We start from the raw sequence: 19872 nt of genomic DNA, 5'->3' as shown, positions 1-19872 counted from the left end.
TTTATGCCAATCTGGCAATGGAAAATTTATGTTGTGCCCCACTTCCCTTAATTCCCTAAACCATAACCTCTTACATTTCTCCCATGAAAATAGGGACATCCCATTCCATAATGATAATTTTAATATTTATACCCCACACATCTTATTGGGTTGCCCCAGTACTCCGAGCAGCTTCCAACATATGTAAAAGCATAATAAAACATTAAACATAAAAAACCTTCCCTATACAGGATTGCCTTCAGACAGCTCAGGGGTTGGATAACTCCATACCCTCAAACATTTCTCCAATGAAAATAGGAACATTCTAAGGAAAAGTGGGACACTCCGGGATCAAATCAGAAACTGTGATGGCTTCTCTAAATCAGGGACGTCCCTGGAAAATAGGGACACTTGGAGGGTTTGCCTAAACAAGAGCTTATTTTGCTTAATGGTAAATCCCACCCTGTTGCCCTCCCAAAGCAACTTGCTGGAGGGGAGGGGATGTTACATGAGACAAAGTACCTGGACTGGAACTGGGCTACAGCCTTTAATGTTATGCTTTTTCCATTAGGTTTCTCAGCACCACTGTTGATAACTCAAGACTTTGAAAAAACATGTTATAATTCAAAAGGCTATGGATAGGGTGCTAACTTTTTTCTTTTGACAGTGCTCCAGCACAGTTCCCTTAATAGCAGTTTGGCATATAGAGACATTTCCTCATCAGTCCAGCTCCAAGCCTTCAAAAGTTTCACCCGCTAAATTTCTACAGGTCAGACAACTGTGAAAGGTATAGGAGTTGTGCCAAAAGAGGAAGATGACTCAAGCTGTGGCTGTTGCCCAGCAAGAGGAGCTGGCATCCATTTTTCTCACATAAATTACCTCCCTAATATAGTTTGCTTAAGGGAGCCATTCACTTAGAAAGAATTTTGAGTACAAAGTTCTATATAATAGTTATGAAGATCTACATTTTGGCTTGTCTCTAGGAAAGATAAAGTAAGAGAATGTTTATCTGGCTGTTTAATTCTTTTCCCCAAGGATCTTCAAACATGCCCTCTCCACCATAAGTATAATACATATTCCACTCTGTAGACTATAATACAAACTCTGTAGAGAGGTCCAAGCTGCATAATTATCCCCTTGCAAAAAAAGAGAGAATAAACATGTATATTGGGATTCCACACATACAGCCCTCTGTGTGCATGAGAATCACACATTTGAATGCATAAGCATCTGTGTGCATAGGGATCCACATTCAAACTAACATTTCAAAGAAAGCAATGCAATGCAAATAGGTATCATCCACACTCAGATGTACATTGGATGCATATTTTGATATTTATCTAATTTATGCTGGTGATACTTGGATGCTTGATGAACATAGATCAGGGGTCAGCAAACTTTTTCATCAGGGGGCCAGTCCACTGTCCCTAAGACCTAGTGGGGGGTCCTTGTGGGGGGCCGGACAATATTTTTGGGGGGGAATGAACGACTTCCTATGCCCACAAATAACCCAGAGATGCATTTTAAATAAAAGGACATATTCTACTTGTGTAAAAACGCGCTGATTCCCGGACCGTCCGTGGGCTGGATTTAGAAGGCGATTGGGCCGGATCTGGCCCCCGGGCCTTAATTTGCCTACCCATGACATAGATGCTTGATTAAGCACACAGGTCTCCTTAGAAGGATCAGGCATTTGTTTTGTTTTTAAGAATTAAGTTGCTGTAGCTTCAGTTGAAAAGGAAAGACTCACTGCCATTCCCTCAGAAAAAGTACATAGTCACGTTCTCTAATATACAATGCTGAAATCAGTCCTAGACTTACCTTACGTGCATTGTGTCAAGGGCAGGAGTGAGTGAATAACTTGGGTGGCTATTGCTTTTAGGTATAGATGGAAAGTTATCCGACAGCACTTTTGTACTTTTATGGAGAACCATGAGACAATCCTGCCTATCCACAGGATTTGCTTAAATGATTAAAAAATAATAATCTAGTGAAATACAAGTGGGATTTTAAAAAGCCACATTTACCCATTCAGTTATAATAAAAGATGCAATGTTTCCCAGTAGAACCTGTGGAATAATTAAACTAATTTTCCAAAATTATTCTAGTGTATTCAATTACATATTTTAATTACTTTAGAAAAAAACAACTCACAATGTTAATGAAGGAGACAGTAGTAGGAATCATGGTAGAGGACAGGTTTCCTGTTCATGCATTCCAAAAGCCTTATTAGAAAATGTAAATCAAATATTTGATGAATACTAAGAGCCTTTGGGATGCTACAATTAACATTACCGTTGTGACACCAGGAATCAGGTTGAAATATAACTGAAGTCAGTTAAGGTAAGTGGATTTCAGTGCCAAAGGGAACATTAGCTCTTTTAAAGAGGCCCCCCAGAGATTTGCCTGGCATTAAAAAAACATTTTAACTACACAGAAATTGTGATGTAAACCAACCAAGGCTGCTAGAAATTCAAGTTAAAGCTCATCTATGGCCTTTGAAGCTATGGCTGGAAACAATAAAGCATGTGTTAAAACATTCCCAAAAAAGCAGAAGAACACTTGATTTGAGTTCCCTTTGTCCAAATAATAATTTACCTTTTTAAAAAGAAAACAAGAGTGGTTTTGTGCTGGTATCATTGGATATCAGCAATACAGGTAAAATTTTACACTTTGAGGACTGCAATCCTATGAACACTTGGGTAACTTATCTGTGAATAAACATGAGCAGGATTGGGCTGCAAGGCTCATGAATTTCATCCAAAGACTTAAGTGCATGTAGCTAAAGTAACATTATTTTTGTTGGAACCATGCATTTTTATATTAATATTTTAAGCCACTTGCCCATCAAAAGATGAAGATGGAGATCAGAAATCCAACTTAAAAACAATATTCATATAAAGAGTAAGCAAGCCCAACCAGCAAAAAAAGAAACGCAGCAACAAAAATTTGAGCGGAAAACCAGGGGAACAAACAAACGAAAACATCCTGATCTATAAACCTGACAAATCAAAATTGTTTCCAAGGAACATTTAAAATGCTTGTCATTTGGGGGCCATTTGGAATTCTAAGGAGAGACAGTTGCATAGCCTAAGTGCCACCACCGAAAAGGGCCTGTCTCATGCCCAAAACCACTCTGATCAGAAGTAAATGGAGAGCTCCGGAACCTACAACAACCAGTCACCGAAATTTCTCTGCCTCCCCCACTCTGCTGTTTTTTTGTGTTCTTTTAATTTATGCCAAACTTGGAGGTGCTGGCCTGAAAAAGTAAAAAACAAAAACACACTTTCAAAGCTTCAAGGCACTTCCAAAACTTTGTTGTGATATTGTGGATCACTATGAATATTACTTTCAATGTGGCCCAGTGAAGCAGTACTATTTACCTTAAATTTGTGCCTTGTCTAAAGCTTTTGCACAGCCTCAGTAGCTATCATTCCTCCATGCCCTTTTCAGCAGAAGCTTTTTCAAAACAGCAAATGGTGATGAATATTTAAAGATGGTTTTTTTAAAAAAGAAAACTTTGAAAAATGTTTTGATATTTATATCCCACCCTTCAACACATTATCAGGACAGATTACATGGTCAAGGAATTGAAAAAACACACACGCAGTTAGAACACATTCACAAATCAAAATTCCAAAAATTTGGGGAGAAATTAGGATGAGGAGTATTTTGGATGCAGTCCTAAAGGGTCTTGCATGTCCTCTCTGCCCCAGTCAGATAGTTATTACAGTCAACTGACCAGCAATACAGAATATAAACAGAAGAAGCCCGTCACACCTTTTTCCTTGATCAGACCTTGTCAAGAAGTTTGTGGATTTTCCTGTCTGTTGCTATGCAGCCCCCTTCCCTCGAAAGCTGCAAGGCATATCATTCGTGATTGCAATGGGAGAGCAATTTTCACATGGCTTTGTGTGTGAAGGGGGTTACTGTCAATCTTCTTCAAGTTACTCTTCCTGAGTTACTTTTTCCAATGCAGTCTTACTGTCTTTTGTGAATATTTGCTTATTTACACATTTACGGGCTTGGAAGGGACACATGAAAAACAACTGGCTGAATAGGTAGCTTGTTTGTTTCAAAACACAATTCAATCTATTGGTTATGATGTTTAAAGACCTATAGGATTTGGGACCAGGATATATAATAGGCCACCTTTTGCCACACAAAACTGCCCACCTAAGAGTTTCTCAGCACCAATCACACTCTAGACTCAAGATGGTGTGTTCAGGCAGCTTATAGCAAACCATGAGCTCCATCAACCAGGCAGCATTATTTGAGGTGGGGGTGGGGAACAGAATATGGTATTTCCACTTCATCTATCTTCATCCTGTTAGGAGTTCAGCCTACACTTGAGTAGGAGCCTGGCAGAGACACATGCCTGACTGGCATGTTCTCTCCCTCCTGGTTGAGGAGCTTCAAAAGCTTTCTTCTGCCCGAACATCAAAGCAACCAATGTCAACAGACACCGGCACACTTAGGGATCCGCAGAGTCTTCACAACTTGTGTGACAGACCTCATCAACTCAGCATTCTGGCTAATCTGTTAATTTAATTACATATAAACACACACGGACCACTGCAGCATGGCTCCCTCCCTCTCTCTCTAGCATCAGACAGCAAAGAGAAAAGGAATAAAGGACAATAGTCCTACTTCATGGAACACAGTAACACAAACATCCTGTCTCCATCAGTTCCCACTCTGTGGAGTCAAAACATATACTGTCATGTGATAGACAACAATCCCATGACTGCAATCATGGAGCAGGAATTCTAACATCCTCCCCAATTCATGAGCTGTGTTGCAGTCATCTGTGTAACTGCAACAACCATACAGATGTCATACACACAGTATACCCCTGTAGCACCCGTTCCACCCTTGAAACTACCTGCAACTGATTTAGCCTTGGGCCTCACCATCTTGCACTTCTGACTAGTCTTGGCATCATAGCTCTTATCCACAGCTCTTAAGGTAAAGCCACAACAATAAGATACAAAAACAAAAAAACCTAGAATGCCTGGAAGATTAAGGTGGCTTGTCCTCTGAGGATTTTTACTAACAGATTTGGTTTTATAGACCACACAAAGCACTACACTTAATAATGCATGTGAAAATGTTGCACAGCCACACAACACTCATGACATAGAACACAACAAATTGCCCACAAAACTACGGGGGGGGGTGATAAATAAATAAATAAATCAAATGCTCTCTTTGCTCAGAAACCTCTACACTTATCTCTCTGAAATATAGCAGGCTTCATCCCCTGAGAAGAGCCTACATTGCCTGCAGTTTCCTTCAAATCAGGGGGAAGGCATTTATTGATGTTCTCATTCTAGTCAATAAAGAAGCCATCCAAGTCTTCAGAAAATGAGGTGCCCTCAGCTCCAAGATGAAGCACAATGTCTGTCCAAGCCTCTGAGGGCAAGGTGACCCGGCTGTCCAAGTGAGTCAGGTTCCAAGCCCATTTTTGTTTTTTATACAGCCCTAACAACCACTGGCTCATTTGAATTACTCAGCAGCATAATGTAGCTTCTAAATATTACTTAAATAAACAAAGTGCACATTCCTTCAACAATTTAAACCCCCCTTTGCCTAAGAATAGCATTCTCTACTGCCTCTGAACAAAAACATTCAGAAAATCTCTTACCTTCTAATACCATTTTCATTGTATTGTTCATTTCAGCCAGGGTTGGGAAAAGGCCACAATCTCTGAAGAATTTAGGTAGCTCATTTCTATCCATCTCTTTCAAGAAGTCTCTCTTGGTAAACATCGTTTCGTAAACTAGAATGTAAAATAATGTATATGTACATTTTTATTAGGTGAGAACTTTAACAAATCTTGAAATTTCCGTATCATTTTAAATCAGATTTTTAAAAAATAAAATAAACTGTATTTATGAGTAATATTTTTCAAAATACTAAAGTTAACAGCATAGTTGCATTACCTTCTCAAATGCAAAACAAATTATACAAAGCAAAGAATGAGTGGGAGAAGAAGGCATCCACACATAGCATGGTATAGGGGTGGAGTATACGGTGGTCTCCCCGTGACGGGGTGAGCTCCCGTTGCTCGGCCCCTGCTCCTGCCAACCTAGCAGTTCGAAAGCACATCAAAGTGCAAGTAAGTAAATAGGTACCACTCTGGCAGGAAGGTAAACGGCGTTTCCGTGCGCCGCTCTGGTTCACCAGAAGCAGCTTGGTCGTGCTGGCCACATGACCCGGAAGCTGCACGCCGGCTCCCCTGGCCAATAAAGCGAGATGAGCACCGCAACCCCAGAGTCACAACTGGACCTAATGGTCAGGGGTCCCTTTACCTTTACCTTTATACAGTGGTCTTTCAGGAGCTCTTGCAATTGCAGGTCTTAACCCTCCCATAGACTATAACTCATTGCATAAATGGGAGAGTGGAGGGAGAGAAAACTGGAGAGAGAGACAATTCTCCTTTCTCATCTTTCATTGATTCCACTGCTGCTCCTATTCCCTACCAATGGACAAGAGAAGGAACAGGGAAGTGCTTTGGAGGGCTGGGGGTAGGTGGTGGCTTTGGGGGGCCAGAGAAGTATAAGAAGCAAGAAGGAGGGTGTAGGAGTTCCTCTCTTTTGTTTAGAGGGTTTTCCCCCTCAGGTTTTTTTTTTAAATCTAACTCTGGAGCAGGGAAATTTGAGGTGGGGTTTTTGAACCCTGAAATGTCCTATCCAAGTCAGGCTCGGGTGAACTCCCACAATGTCCCTAATTAAAAGGAATAGGAAAGCCTGTTTCTTCAGAGCACTCTATGTGTTTGTCAGTGTGAACACAAATTCAAGAACAGGATGCATTCTTTATTTTATGTTATGGATCAGCTTTAGCTACTCAAAAAGATTTTTCTAAAGCTGAGTGGTTTTTATTCAACAGCCATAAGTGCTCAGAGCAAAATAAAATAAATGCATTCTGTTGTTATACAGAATTATCTCCAGATGAGATATAGGTTCAATTATAGTGTTTATGAGAAGATGTTGGAAACTTAGGTCGGATGCCGTCTCCATTGGTGAAATCAAACAATGTGAAATCAAACTCTATTTCCACTCAGGCCAACAAGGCTGTTAGCTCATCAAAACTGAATGTATAATATTCTTCTTTAAGAGTACTAGGGGTGGAAGTGAGCTGAGTCACCAAGGTCTGTTTCTGAAGGCTGTGCATTTCTTCTGGCCATCAAGTAATAGAAGAACAAGCTGAAGGAGGAGCCAAAGTGCTCCTTTCTTGTGACTGATCACCTAGGGCACAGCCTGTGGCCACCAAGATCTGCAGGTCCAATAAAAATATAAAGAATTATATAACTGGACCTCTTGTTAATGTTGTTGATTATGAAGCCTGAGACAGTGTAATATAAAAGTGTGTGCCTTGTTAAAAGAACAGTCTTTCTGGATATAATATTTTACATTTTTTTATCAGTAGTGTGCTTGTTTTATGTTAGTTTTAACAGTGGATTTGTGATATTGCTTTAAAAAGTGGGGGGTGCAGTACTTTTGAACTATTTGTGTTTCATAATGGGTAATACCAAACACTCAGGTAGTCTCGGACTTATCTCTCTGTGTCTAAATCTAAAGAGAGCAGAATTGAGTCTGCCCCCCCCCCCCCGTTTCTCCAACAATCCCCTTTGAGTTTTAATGTTCCTGTTAGTAATCCTTTTGCAGTATTTTATTCAGGTGCTACAGGGTTGGCAGTGGCTTCTGACCAAGCTGCCACACTTTCACCTGAGGCATTTAAAGCTGCTCCTACACCTGACTCGGATAATGTTGTCATATAGCCATACCTGAGGCAGCTAAATTTGCTCCATCTAACCCAATTTCTAATTGTGAGGATGGGAACATTTTGGGTAAACTGTGTTACAGACTACAACTCTGTGCCCAGGTAGAGTGCCAGTCCACCTGCTCCCAATAATGTCACAGTGCTGTCAGGTGTGGAATGTCCAGAGTGAGAAATCAACTCGTCATTGTCAAAAGTACACTTACAAGTCAGGGGGAGGCATGTCCATCAGTCCTGCTTCTCTCAGATAGTCCTAGGTGTGCACCTGATAAGGCAGTTGCCGCAACAGAGAGGCCCTGCCCCCAACCTTGGCTTGTTTTATCCTCCCTATTTGGGCTTCACAAAAGCAGGTGAAGACTCTGCCTCTGTGTAACCTTCTGCTCCTCCCGCTTTAATCCTCTTATGGTCTAGGGAGACAGTAGAGCAAGAGAGGTGGGGTCAGGAGGAGGCTGTGCAGAAGCCCTTGACTCTCCACCAGCCTGACTTATTTTTGCTTCCTTCACTCTCCAATCCTCCTGCATCTTCTCCTACCTCTGCCTCTTGTCTTCTGGCTGTTACAGGTTCCCCCCATTCACTGATCCCTTCTTCCAAGTCAATCTCCAACCCCAGTTCTCCTGCTGCCCACCCCTCAGTATCCATCCAATCCCTGACAAATAATATTTCATGCCTTGTCAAACTACGTATACATTTCTTGCTACTGCTGCTATATAAGGCAGAGGGCCTTCTCAGTGGTGGTGCCCACCCTGTGGAATGCCCTCCCACCAGATGTCAAGGAAATAAACTATCTGACTTTTAGAAGACATCTGAAGGCAGCCATGTTTAGGGAAGTTTGTAATGTTTGAAGTTTTATTCTGTTTAATATTCTTGTGAGAGCCACCCAGATGGATGGAGTATAAATAAATAAATTATTATTATTATTATTATTATTATTATTATTATTATTATTATTTACCATTTTCACTATGTTGATTCCTCCACTATTGCAGTCTGCATTCAGAGTGCCGCTCCAGGTCTGTCTGTCTGTCTGTCTGTCTGTCTCCCTCTCACCCACACCCACACCCTGGATATGCATGTACTGATATAAGATATTCAATGGTTAACTTCATCCTTTTTATATGTAACTGTACCCATTAATATTTTGAAGATGTAGGCAAATTCTAAGATGCCCCGGGGGGGGGGCAGGGAGGCTTGGTAATCTTATCATTAAATAAGAGGTAGTCGCTGGGTTTTATTTTATTTCATTTATTTCATTTTACAGGACAAGCTTTCTACCAGGATGCTGAGGGTAGCCAACCTGCTCTTTAATTCATCAGAAGCCAACTCATATTAAAGGTAACACCAACACCAAATAGAATTTGCCTACACCCACCCACATCAAGGACTAACCCAATCGTTGGAAAACGATACGCATACACACAATTCAGAAAATTGTATGAAAATTGCTGGGGTGCAGATTTCAGCCCAGCACTAGATCTCCTTGCTGTCACTAGATATATTCACCATCAACACAGAATGGTATGATCACTGCTACTTTACTAGTTCTGCTGCTTAACTTCAAAGTAATACTTTATATTTATCTATTACCCCCTTTTCAACATTTAGCATCGCTAGTGTGATAGATGCTGCTATATCAAGCATAGACTGTTGCTTTGCCACATTGGCCATATGTTCACTCCATACTCTGTGCCGGAAAATGCCTGCCAAGCACCTCGTTTTCTTTGTAGATGGACCTGCCTGTTTCTCATGCTATCTCACTGCGAATACTCAGATTTAGTGACTTGCCAATTTGCTCCATTGCTTCCTATCGCTTGCCAGTTTGCTCCATCATTTCCTATCTCAGGGTCAATGTAAACATTACAGCCTCCTCGTGGAGACTGCCAAGAAGACCTTGGCAGCACTCCACACAGTACTCATCATGTTTCAGCATTTGCTAATGCATGTGTCTCCTCAGTCACATGTAGTTCCTGTGTGCCAGTGCCATTCCTGCCAAGGACATGCCACACTGATATGCAAACGTGGCATGCCCTTGGCACTCAGTAAGTTGCTTTTGCATGCTGTGCCCATCACCTTTCATGTGGAAAGACTTCACGGGCAGCTTCCGTAGGGGAGATATAACATTCAGATTGGAGCTGAGCTAGCACAGGACTACAGAAGACTGTGGTGAACCTAGGAATGCTACCAAACAGCAGTGCATAGTAATTTCCAGTGAAGAAGCTGAGGGCAAAAGTGGATGCTGAATATTTCCTCTACCTGTCACTCCCTATCCCCTCCCTGAGTCCCTTCCCCGAAACTTCCCTCCAGCTGGACTCATTTCCCATTTTGGATACCAGACTGGAGTGGGAGAAGCATATGGAGAAAGGAGTTGGGGGGGTGGGCAATAAAACAATGGACAGCATTTTCAGCAAAGCTCTTCCACCCTCTAATGGTAATCACTAAATCCTCCCCCGCCCCCTGTGCTTTATTACTGTTTGGTGGTGAACTGCATTCGAAGATATAGGACACCCACCATCCCATGCAGTTCTAACCATAGAACCTGACAGAACACACTGTTGTGCATCTTAGTGCTCAATTAACTAGGAAGCTCCTAGTGTTGCCTAAATCAGTGGTAGCCAACATGGTGTCCTCCAGAAGTTGTTGGGACTCTCAACAACCCCAGCCAATATAGCCAGTGGTTGGGGAAGATGGGAGTTGTACTCCAGCAATGTCTGGAGGGCACCAGGTTGACTACACCAGTCTAATCTGGCCAGCAGGTGCTTCCCAGGGTCTCAGACTGGGTTTTCCCCATCATCTGCTACCTTATCCTTTTAACAGGAAACTTTGGACAGTGTACCTGTGCTCTATACCAGTGAGTTATGGTACCTCCGCATAAGAGTCTCATAATGTTAATACATAAGCCTGTATTTCATCTATGGTGGAAAGGTCTTTGAAACAATACTGTAAGCTTTGGAAAGCACAAGAGATGGTTGCATTTTCTGGAAATCTGAAATATTGAAATATAGACAGCATTTTAAAAAGTAAGAGGTATTGCAATTTCAATGATGGTTTGCTCTGAAATATAATATAATATAACCAATACATACATCTTTTGTGGTCAAGATAGTCTTCCAGTTGATCAAATATTAGGGGTGTAGTTGGATCCAAGATTCCACATCGGCGTTTAATGCGAAACATCACTTTGCGATATTCCTTTACGACAGCTAGTAAACTTGGTCCATGGCTCCTAGCCTACAATTACGCAAATATTTTGTTTTCATTTATTTCAAAGGGAAAGGATTATAAATTATTAGTGTGTAAAATAAGAAACTCTTAGAGGTGGTGAACAGAGACAAATCCCTTGCAAGTATGTACAACCACAACCATGACACACACACATAAATGAATGTGATGAGGCAAGTATCAAAGTCTGTTCAAACTATTGCAGAAGTTCTACAAAGCAAAAGTGAAAAAATAAAATGAGAGGCAACAGGTGTTAGTGTTTGGGGGGGGGATATTACCAATGTGCAACAGCAGACACCGAGATACAGGAGAACACAAGGAAATACTATATACAGTGGTGCCTCGCAGGACGAAATTAATTCGTTCTGCGAATTTTTTCATCTAGCGAATTTTTCATCTTGCGAAGCACGAAATCCCATAGGAATGCATTGAAAATCAATTAATGCATTCCTATGGTCAAAAAAAGTCCAAACAAAGCCAAATTTGGTACAACAAGAGTTTATTAAGTGCTCTTTAAAGTCACACATACTGTAAAGAGCATTTCAAAATTCAAACCCAGAAATTTTTTTAAAAAACAGCAGAGTGGCCCAATGGTCACAGAAAATCATAAAAATGCAGAAAAAAACCCACAAGCTTCCAGATTCTTGCAAACCCCTCCCCAACTGTTTCCCCCAGCCACCCAGGACACAGAAATTCAAATCCAGATTTTTTTAAAAAAAACAGCAGAGTGGCCCAATGGTCACAGAAAATCATAAAAATGCAGGAAAAGAAAACAAGCTTCCAGATTCTTGCAAACCCCTCCCCAACACCAAGTCCTTGAATTCCAAACACCCCAACCCAAAATCCAAAACCCCCCAAAAAAGTTTTAAAAGCTTAACTTACCAAATGGCTGCAAAAGAAGTTTTGGAAAAGCTTCAAAAATCACCAAAGTCTTTAAAAACCTCAAAAAAGGCTACTGTGTACACTGCGTTCTATGAGTTGCTCCTCAAAGTCAAGTCGCAACTGTATTAACGGTGTTAAGAAAAAGGAAACAAACTTGCAAGACGTTTTCGTCTTGCGAAGCAAGCCCATAGGGAAATTCGTCTTGCGAAGCAGCTCAAAAAACGGAAAACCCTTTCGTCTAGCGAGTTTTCCATCTTGCGAGGCATTCGTCTTGCGGGGCACCACTGTATATATTATTTAGTTATAAAAGTATTTATATACTGCCCTCTGATAAAACTTCAAGACAATGTAAAGCAACATTAGAAAAATTTTCAAAACCAATGCAGGTAGATTAAAAATTACAGTTAACTACAACCAGATATGGGGTACTATACATTGACCCAGTTCTAATGTAATAGTAACCCAAGCTACAATTAAGCATGAACGAGTAAGAATGGGGACACTCAAACCGAAAAATCATATCTGCCTTGCCTCTCCCCCAGCCTTGCTGCCATCACACTACCCAGCAGTCATGGTTTGGCTTAGAGTTATGTGTGAACCTGGGTTTGTGACTTCTCTTCTCCAGACAAACAAGCCAGGAACACATGGTTTGTTTAGAGTGAGAAAAACTTTGACCTTGGGTTCACACATAATGCTAACGCAAACCATTCCTTGCATTTGGATAGCATAGCAGCAGCAGGACGGGGGAAGAAGAAAGCATATGTGATTTTCATTTTCTATAACAGCACACTTGATCATTCACACTAAGCCATACTTATCATTATATGCAAACCATTAAATACCTGTACCAATGTTTAAATAAAGGGCACAGCCTGTGGGCCTTCAGTCTATTTAACTGAGATTGTGGCTTCAGGCAGTATACATTAAGCTACATAGAAAGCTGCCTTTATATCACATCAAGCTATTTATTTTACACACACACACACACACACACACAGAGAGAGAGAGAGAGAGAGAGAGAGAGAGAGAGAGAGAGAGATCTACCATCCAACAAATCAGATTCCTGCCTATCAAATTGCTGGAATGATATAAGGGCCCCAGTCCAGGAGATTTTGCCCCTAGAGGCAAAACAAAAACACTGCCTCCTACCACTGCCACCCCTGCTGTGCACCAGCCACTGCCCACTGCCACCCGCCACTGCTGGGAGGTGGGCATTTAGGCACAGGCAGCACGTGCATAGTGGAGGAGGCAAAAGCCAAGAAGCACAAGGCACAGTTCACAGAGCCAGAGCCTCCCGCACCAAGGCAACTGCCTTGCCTTGTCTCATGGCAGTGCCAGCCCTGAACAGTATTAATGCATAAAAATCATCATGGTCAGCTGATCTGCCTAATGCAAAGGGTTCATAGTTAAGCCTAAGCATAGCAATCCTAACCATGGCATGTTACCTAGCTTCTGACACAATACCTTCAGCCTTAATCTGTGCATTTTGCAACGAACAAGCCATCCTCTGATTGTTTTCTGAATAATAATGGCAGATGAAATATATTTATCCTTGGTTTGTCTTTTTCGGAGGTGTTTGAAAGCTTCAAAGATATCCAAGTGTGGCCCAATCCTTTTGACTTTCTCGTGAACTATACTGAGCGTACGCCTTCTCCTACAAAATATTTTGTTGAAAAACAGAAAAAAGTTTAACATGTATGGAAACAAGGATGAATGCAAATGTTAACAAAGCCACTTCCGCGCTGGCAAGGAGGTGGGGTTGCGGGCTGCACGGCCCTCCCCCACACGTGCGGGGGCTGGCTTCAGCCCCCACGATAACAAGGGAATCCCTGTCCACCTCATACCCTGGGCCAGCCAATCGGCTGGTGCCGGGGGCGGGGCCTCGGCTATTTAACCCGGCTGCAGCCGAGGCCCCTCCTCTTTTCTTCCTTACAGCTGACCCGGTTTTCCCTCCCATCCCACCCTTTAGGCTAGGTTCACTGACGTTGCTATGAACTACGGTGGGTCACCATCAAGGGGGCTGGTAGGAATTTTCCCAAGCGGCAGATTGGCTCCAGCCATTTGGTTTTCGTCTACCTCGTAGCAAACCGTCACAACTCGTCGGTATTGGTGGTTAGGCATTGGTGGGGGTTACAGTCGTATTGTTATGCAAATGAGGGGGAAGGAGCGCCGTCACCTTCCCCCAAACAAGGGTAGTCCGGTAAAGGATTCCGAGGGGGTGTGGCCTTGTCCTAAACCTAAGGAGGTGTGGGCCCACGGCACGCCCCCACACGGTGACACCGGGGGGAGGTCCTAGTTGACGTGCCTCAGCAGGACTCCTCCCACTGGTGGTTAACCCTTCCGGCTTTTAGCCGGTTAGTAGCTAGGACCAATGCCTAAGGCCAATACCTCTCAATTCCTGTAATCAATAAAGTTGTGGCCTAATTTGACCCATTAACCTGAATTCTTGTGTCCTGTGTCGTTATTTCTTTGGGGGGAGGTGGGAACTCGCCATGCAAAATATACATTTCCACTGAAATACAGAAAACCATCTGTATTAATTGCATCCATCTGCATAAATTGCAAAGTTGCAATTTAAACCCATTTCCTCTGAATCAATCTTTTTAAAGTTGAGACTCTAAAACAACCCCAACATTCACCAAATTTATGTGACTAATTTGAATACATGGGTCATCCTTAAATCTATATTATTTTTCATGCCTTTCTTCACACAAACCCTTTTAGTGACTGCATCATCATCATCATCATCATCATCATCATCATACATACATACATACACAGACATGTGTTGGAAATAATAGACTGAAAATTCAGGAGAAAAACAGAGTAATAGTTTTTCTAAAGCAGTTTTACACCACTCTTCAGCCAAAATAGGTTCCCAGAGCAACTTATAGAGATCAGAAATGTCATCCCACAGACTTCCTCTGTACAACTCAGTTAGTGTTCAGTCGTTGTTGTTGTTTTTAATAACTTTTTATTAGCTATTTTAATAAGCATAATGCAAAGACTGGTCCTGCCTCAAACCCCAAGTGTTTCTCGCTGGCTGGAATGTGTCCTTATACTCTGATAATGCCTCTTGCTTGCCTGGAAGGAGGATGGGGAAGGGTGAGTACAGAAACCAGCCTCCTGTTCAAATGCACATTTGTTGTTCTGCCAACTTTTGCCTCTGGCCCTCCCCACCATCGGCATGTGGCCCTCAAATGGTGGCCCTTGCCCTTACTATACAGTAGTCCTTCAGCTGGCAGATCTTCACCACTGGAGTGTGCCTTAATGTAGAAGAAAAGCCAAAACAAATTAGAATTCTAAATTCATCAGGTTTAAATGAAGCCCATTGTGAATTTTCTAAGGCATAATATTTGAAATGACTTTTTAAAAAATAAAATAAAAAATAAACTGTACTTTCATCTACATTGATATATATATTACTTGAATTAAACATTTTGGTTCAGCTATTGCCACTAATTAGTTTTGGCTGATTGTGAAGTATTTTGTATGCCCCATTTATAAAAGCTGTTTACCCATCTGTTAATAGGTTGGAAGTGATTAAGGGACATTTATTTTGGCTGTTGTAAAGGCCAAATAGATTTTGAGCTGAAAATATGTGACTAAACCAGCTGGAGGGGTTGCCAAGTTCAAAATCAGATGTCTGCCTCCTCCCTCTCCAATCACCTACCAACCCATATTCTCTCAAAGCAAATATTCTGCCTCCTTTAACAGGCCCAGCCTTCCTGTTTTGTCCAAATGTAATTTCTAGTGTAATTGCAATTTGCTTTGAGTTGGCTGATGTCCTGTTAAACTGAGCCAAGAGGCTTCCACCTGCTGCACAGTGACCTTGAAGAAGAACTTCTGCTACATTCACTGAAATTGTGAGGACCTTCCGTCATATATGGGTTGTAGGCCTACTGGGTACAGTTGCATTTTTTTTGAAGATGGCATTCATCTTTTGGTGGTCTTTTCTTCTAAAATGGAACAGTTAGAGGGTTATACAAAGAATGTGAGGTTTAAAAACAAACCACAGCATAAAGAACATACCTAAAAGCAATATGAAGAGAAAAGTTTGAACATGATGTTATCGAGAAGAACACAGCAAGGGCTCTGCTGCTGCATCAGGCCAGATGTTTATCTAGTTCAATATTCTGTTCCCACAGTGGCCAACAAGACAGCACACTCCCCACCTACAAATTCCAGCAAGAGGCCTACTGCCCCCCCCCCCGCAACAGCTCATAGAATCTACAGTTGGAAGGGACCACAAGGGTTATCTAGTCTAACCCCCTACAATGCCGGAATCTTTCACCCAACATGTGGCTCGAACCCACAACCTTGAGATTAAGAGTACCATGTTCTGCCGACTAAGTTGCCATCTACTTTTAGACAAAACACAGACAGATTTGGCACAGACATGCTCATTTTTAGGTAAGAATTGATTGTGTGTGTGTGTGTGTGTGTGTGTGTGTGTGTGTGTGTGTGTATTTGTACTACTAGACACTTATTACTTTCATTAAATGATTGGTTTGTTTAAAATATTTATAACCTGTTATTCGTGTTCAAAATGGTATCCCGCAGAAGTTCACAACATAAATGCTTAAACCAGAAACATCATATAGAAGGGAAGAATTGCCTCCTATATTCTGAACGTAAGAGAGAAAGCTCAAAAGGAAAAACAACAAATTATCACTTTTCCTCAAATGATTTGTTGTTATCATCATCGTTTACATGTATAAACCCTTTTATCCCAAGGGACTGCAGAGCAGTATATAAATATTCCAATCAAATGCAAGATACCAGAACATAAATGTTAAAACCATAAAACCAATAACCATCACAACTTTGTTCAGTAGAACACAGTGGGATTTACTCTTGAGTATATATGCATAGGATTGCACTGCACATTTCTTTCCATCCCAAAGATACATGCACTCTCAATTTCTGCATTGCTTTGCAACCATTCTCTCTCTTCCATCCGACCCACTCACTCTTTTGGAGCGGGACTAAACAGATAAGGAGAATGAAGGGGAGAAAAAGAGGTTATGCGGGCCTCCAAGAATATACAAAACACTGCCAGCCAACAGAGTATGACATCATACACATTCATTATATAGTTCTAAAACCTTTCTTAAGTATTTAAGTGGTAGATTGAATTTATGCCACATAAGACAATTTGGATGTATTAAATCACTGATGGCCTACCTTTCGTGCCAACTGTGTGTCACAAGTCAGGTTCAAAGTATGAGTTAGTGCCACTGCAATATGTGTGGAGTACCTGTGCAGCTTCCCTGCCTCATCCCAAGGTTATAGTGTCCCTTGTGTGATGTTGTCTTGCCCAGTGACCTGGAGAAGTAGGCAGCGGTGGAGAGCCGGCAGGCTGTACAGGCCTAGTTCTCCTATCATAAGGCCTGCGGCTCTTTCTGTCGCTGTCCAGTAGCCATGTTTTCACATCACAATAATCCAGGATTCCTGGCTTTCCTGGACTTACTGTGAATGAGCATCTTCCTTTCATGTGCACAGGTAAACCCAACTGAGGCTATCTCGTTGTGGCATGAAAAGCCAGGATCCTGTCCCAGTTGTTCTCAAGCAAGTCAGAATTCATAAGCCAACTTCAAATCCTGATTTGCACTCCTGGTTTGCTTAAGAGTAGCAAACATAGATCTCAAGATAAGCTAACTATAACTGGATTGTTTTGAAAAAGGGGTGAGTGAATGGATTGTATGCGCCAGCATATTGTTCATCCACATTAAACCAGTAATTTCAATTTATTGTGATGCATGGACATGGAAAGTGTGTCTCAAATATGAACATAAGGAGAGCTGGCTGGATCCAGCCAATAGCCAATCTAGTCCAGCATCCTGTCTCACAGTAGCCAACCAGATGCCTGTGGAAAGCACAACAGCAGAACCTACCTGAGCACAACCGCACTCTTCCCACTTTTGAATCCCAACAGCCTGCAGTCAGAGCTGCTTGTGCAATTTTCTGGAATCTATGCAAAGCATTAACGATCCATACATTTCCCACTCTTTATTCACCAACATCTCTTAGTGTAAGATTTTATAGAGCAGGTTGCCCACATGTGAAGCTATGAGGAGGCAGACAAATGGCAAATAATATTTTGCACTGAGATTTCAAGTGTTCTATTGGTGCTGAAAGACGGTTCGTGAATGCCAGATATTTTTATGCCACCTACAATTTTAACCTTAAAAATTAAAAGAAATCCATCAAAGGATCGTCACTTTCTTGGTACCATTTTACTGGAAGTTCTGTCAGCCTACTAACTTTAGTGATTCAGCATCTTTGAACTTCAGCAGATGAAAGGATTATCGCTGAAAGCATATTAATCTGCTGAGGATTAGCAGCAAACTGTTGGAGGACTTGAACAGAGAATAAATGGTTTATTTATAAACTGCAATAGGGTAGCAAAAAAATTCATACAATTTGTGCTGAACAAGAATGCAACATTTGGAGCACTAAAGCTGAAAGAGGCAGAAACCAACATATGAACAATGTACGTGAGCTATACCATATATATTTATGATGGACCCAGGCAGCCCAGTCCTTTTATGAGAGGATGATATGACTTTCCAGACTGTCACAGGGCCCAAGCTTAAGTCTTCTACCTCCCTTTGTCCCACTCTCTCCTGCTTCCTGCAATTGTGAAGGTGGGGCTATTTTATTTATCTGCTTTGAATAGTAGCTTCACAATTTCAGTAAGAACAGAGATTCAAAAAGCAACTGTTGAAATAAAGAATCGATCCAAACGTGGTTTAGGGGAAGGAACTGAGTACAAAAGGTATGTAGCTCTCTTGGGGCTACCAGCTAAACATACAGAAACCAGGATGATGCCACACAAATGAAAATATCAAGGATCCACTCCAGGGTGGAATCTACACACATATTAAAAAAAACACTGTGAAAATGCTTTTTTAAAAAAGCGTTTTGAAAAATACGTTGAATTTTGTATAGCTCACTGTCACCATCTAGTGTCACATTTTTATATTGCACTTTACAACACATTTAAAACCTTTTATTTGCAGCTGTATTGCTGAGTCCCACATCTTTCAGAAAAGTTGCAATTTTGTGATAGAAAAGGGGGTTACATAATTGTAGTAAAGGTAAAAGGTAAAGGGCCCCTGGACGGTTAAGTCCAGTCAAAGGCAACTATGGGGTTGTGGCATTCATCTCACTTTCAAGCCAAAGGAGACGGCATTTGTCCACAGACAGCTTTCTGGGTCATGTGGTCAGCATGACTAAACCGTTTCTGGTGCAATGGAACACCATGATGGAAACCAGAGCACATGAAAATGCCATTTACCTTCCCGCCACAGTGGTACCTTATTTATCTACTTGCACTGGCATGCTTGAATAATGATGATGTTGTGTAGCAGCATACAAAAAAAAATTGATGGGGGGGCAATAACTATATCACAATAGATGGTAAGTTCAAAAAGCCCTCTTACCACATTAATGTTGAGGGACGTTGTGCAAGAATAGTATATTCCGATATAGTAATAATCAACAAGAGTAGCATTACCACAGTTAGCTTTATTTCTTCTCCCTTCCAATCTGTTTTCCTCTTGTGCTATGTGTTTTTTTGGCTGAAGAGTGGAATAAAAATTCTTCAGATAAATGATAGAATGAACTAAGAGATGGCTTTTGTTTAGCCAGTGTTCCCTGTGAAGATGCATTAATATCACACTCAATATCTTATGGGATTGAATGATCACATTAACAGTTCTTTTCAAAGGTTAAGTCATTGTGACACTTGAGTAAAACTAAGCTCTGGAGATTTCTAATCTTAGTTTAAGAACTTTTTGGAGAGGAATTTATTATCATAGACATTCCATTACTTAGCTTTAAGGGTTAAAAATACAGACACACATAACACACACATAACATTACAAAAAGATCACTAACAGAATAAAGAATCTCACTTATTACAGTTTCTACTATGTCATGCTTGTGGGATAACTAGGTCACTAATTATTATATCTCATATAAATTATGTATCACATATACATCATA

General features: G+C 41.2%; 1 protein-coding gene across 2 annotated transcripts in view; it reads right to left on the bottom strand.

The window, feature by feature from the left end:
• Positions 1–19872, bottom strand: part of IQCM (IQ motif containing M) — an 89575-nt gene that overhangs the window by 36927 nt on the left and 32776 nt on the right. For both annotated transcript variants that reach the window (XM_083631252.1, XM_083631253.1), the window contains exons 8-10: positions 13324–13513; positions 10842–10986; positions 5627–5761 (exon numbers count right to left, since the gene is read on the bottom strand). In XM_083631252.1, coding sequence (XP_083487378.1) covers positions 5627–5761; positions 10842–10986; positions 13324–13513 — 470 coding nt within the window. The remainder of the gene's footprint in view (positions 1–5626; positions 5762–10841; positions 10987–13323; positions 13514–19872) is intronic.

This window comes from Podarcis filfolensis (assembly GCF_964270895.1).
Source record: "Podarcis filfolensis genome assembly, chromosome: 9".
NCBI classification, from domain to species: domain Eukaryota; kingdom Metazoa; phylum Chordata; class Lepidosauria; order Squamata; family Lacertidae; genus Podarcis; species Podarcis filfolensis.
The sequence above is the reverse complement of the archived record's forward strand: the minus strand, read 5'-3'. Positions and strand labels throughout refer to the sequence as shown.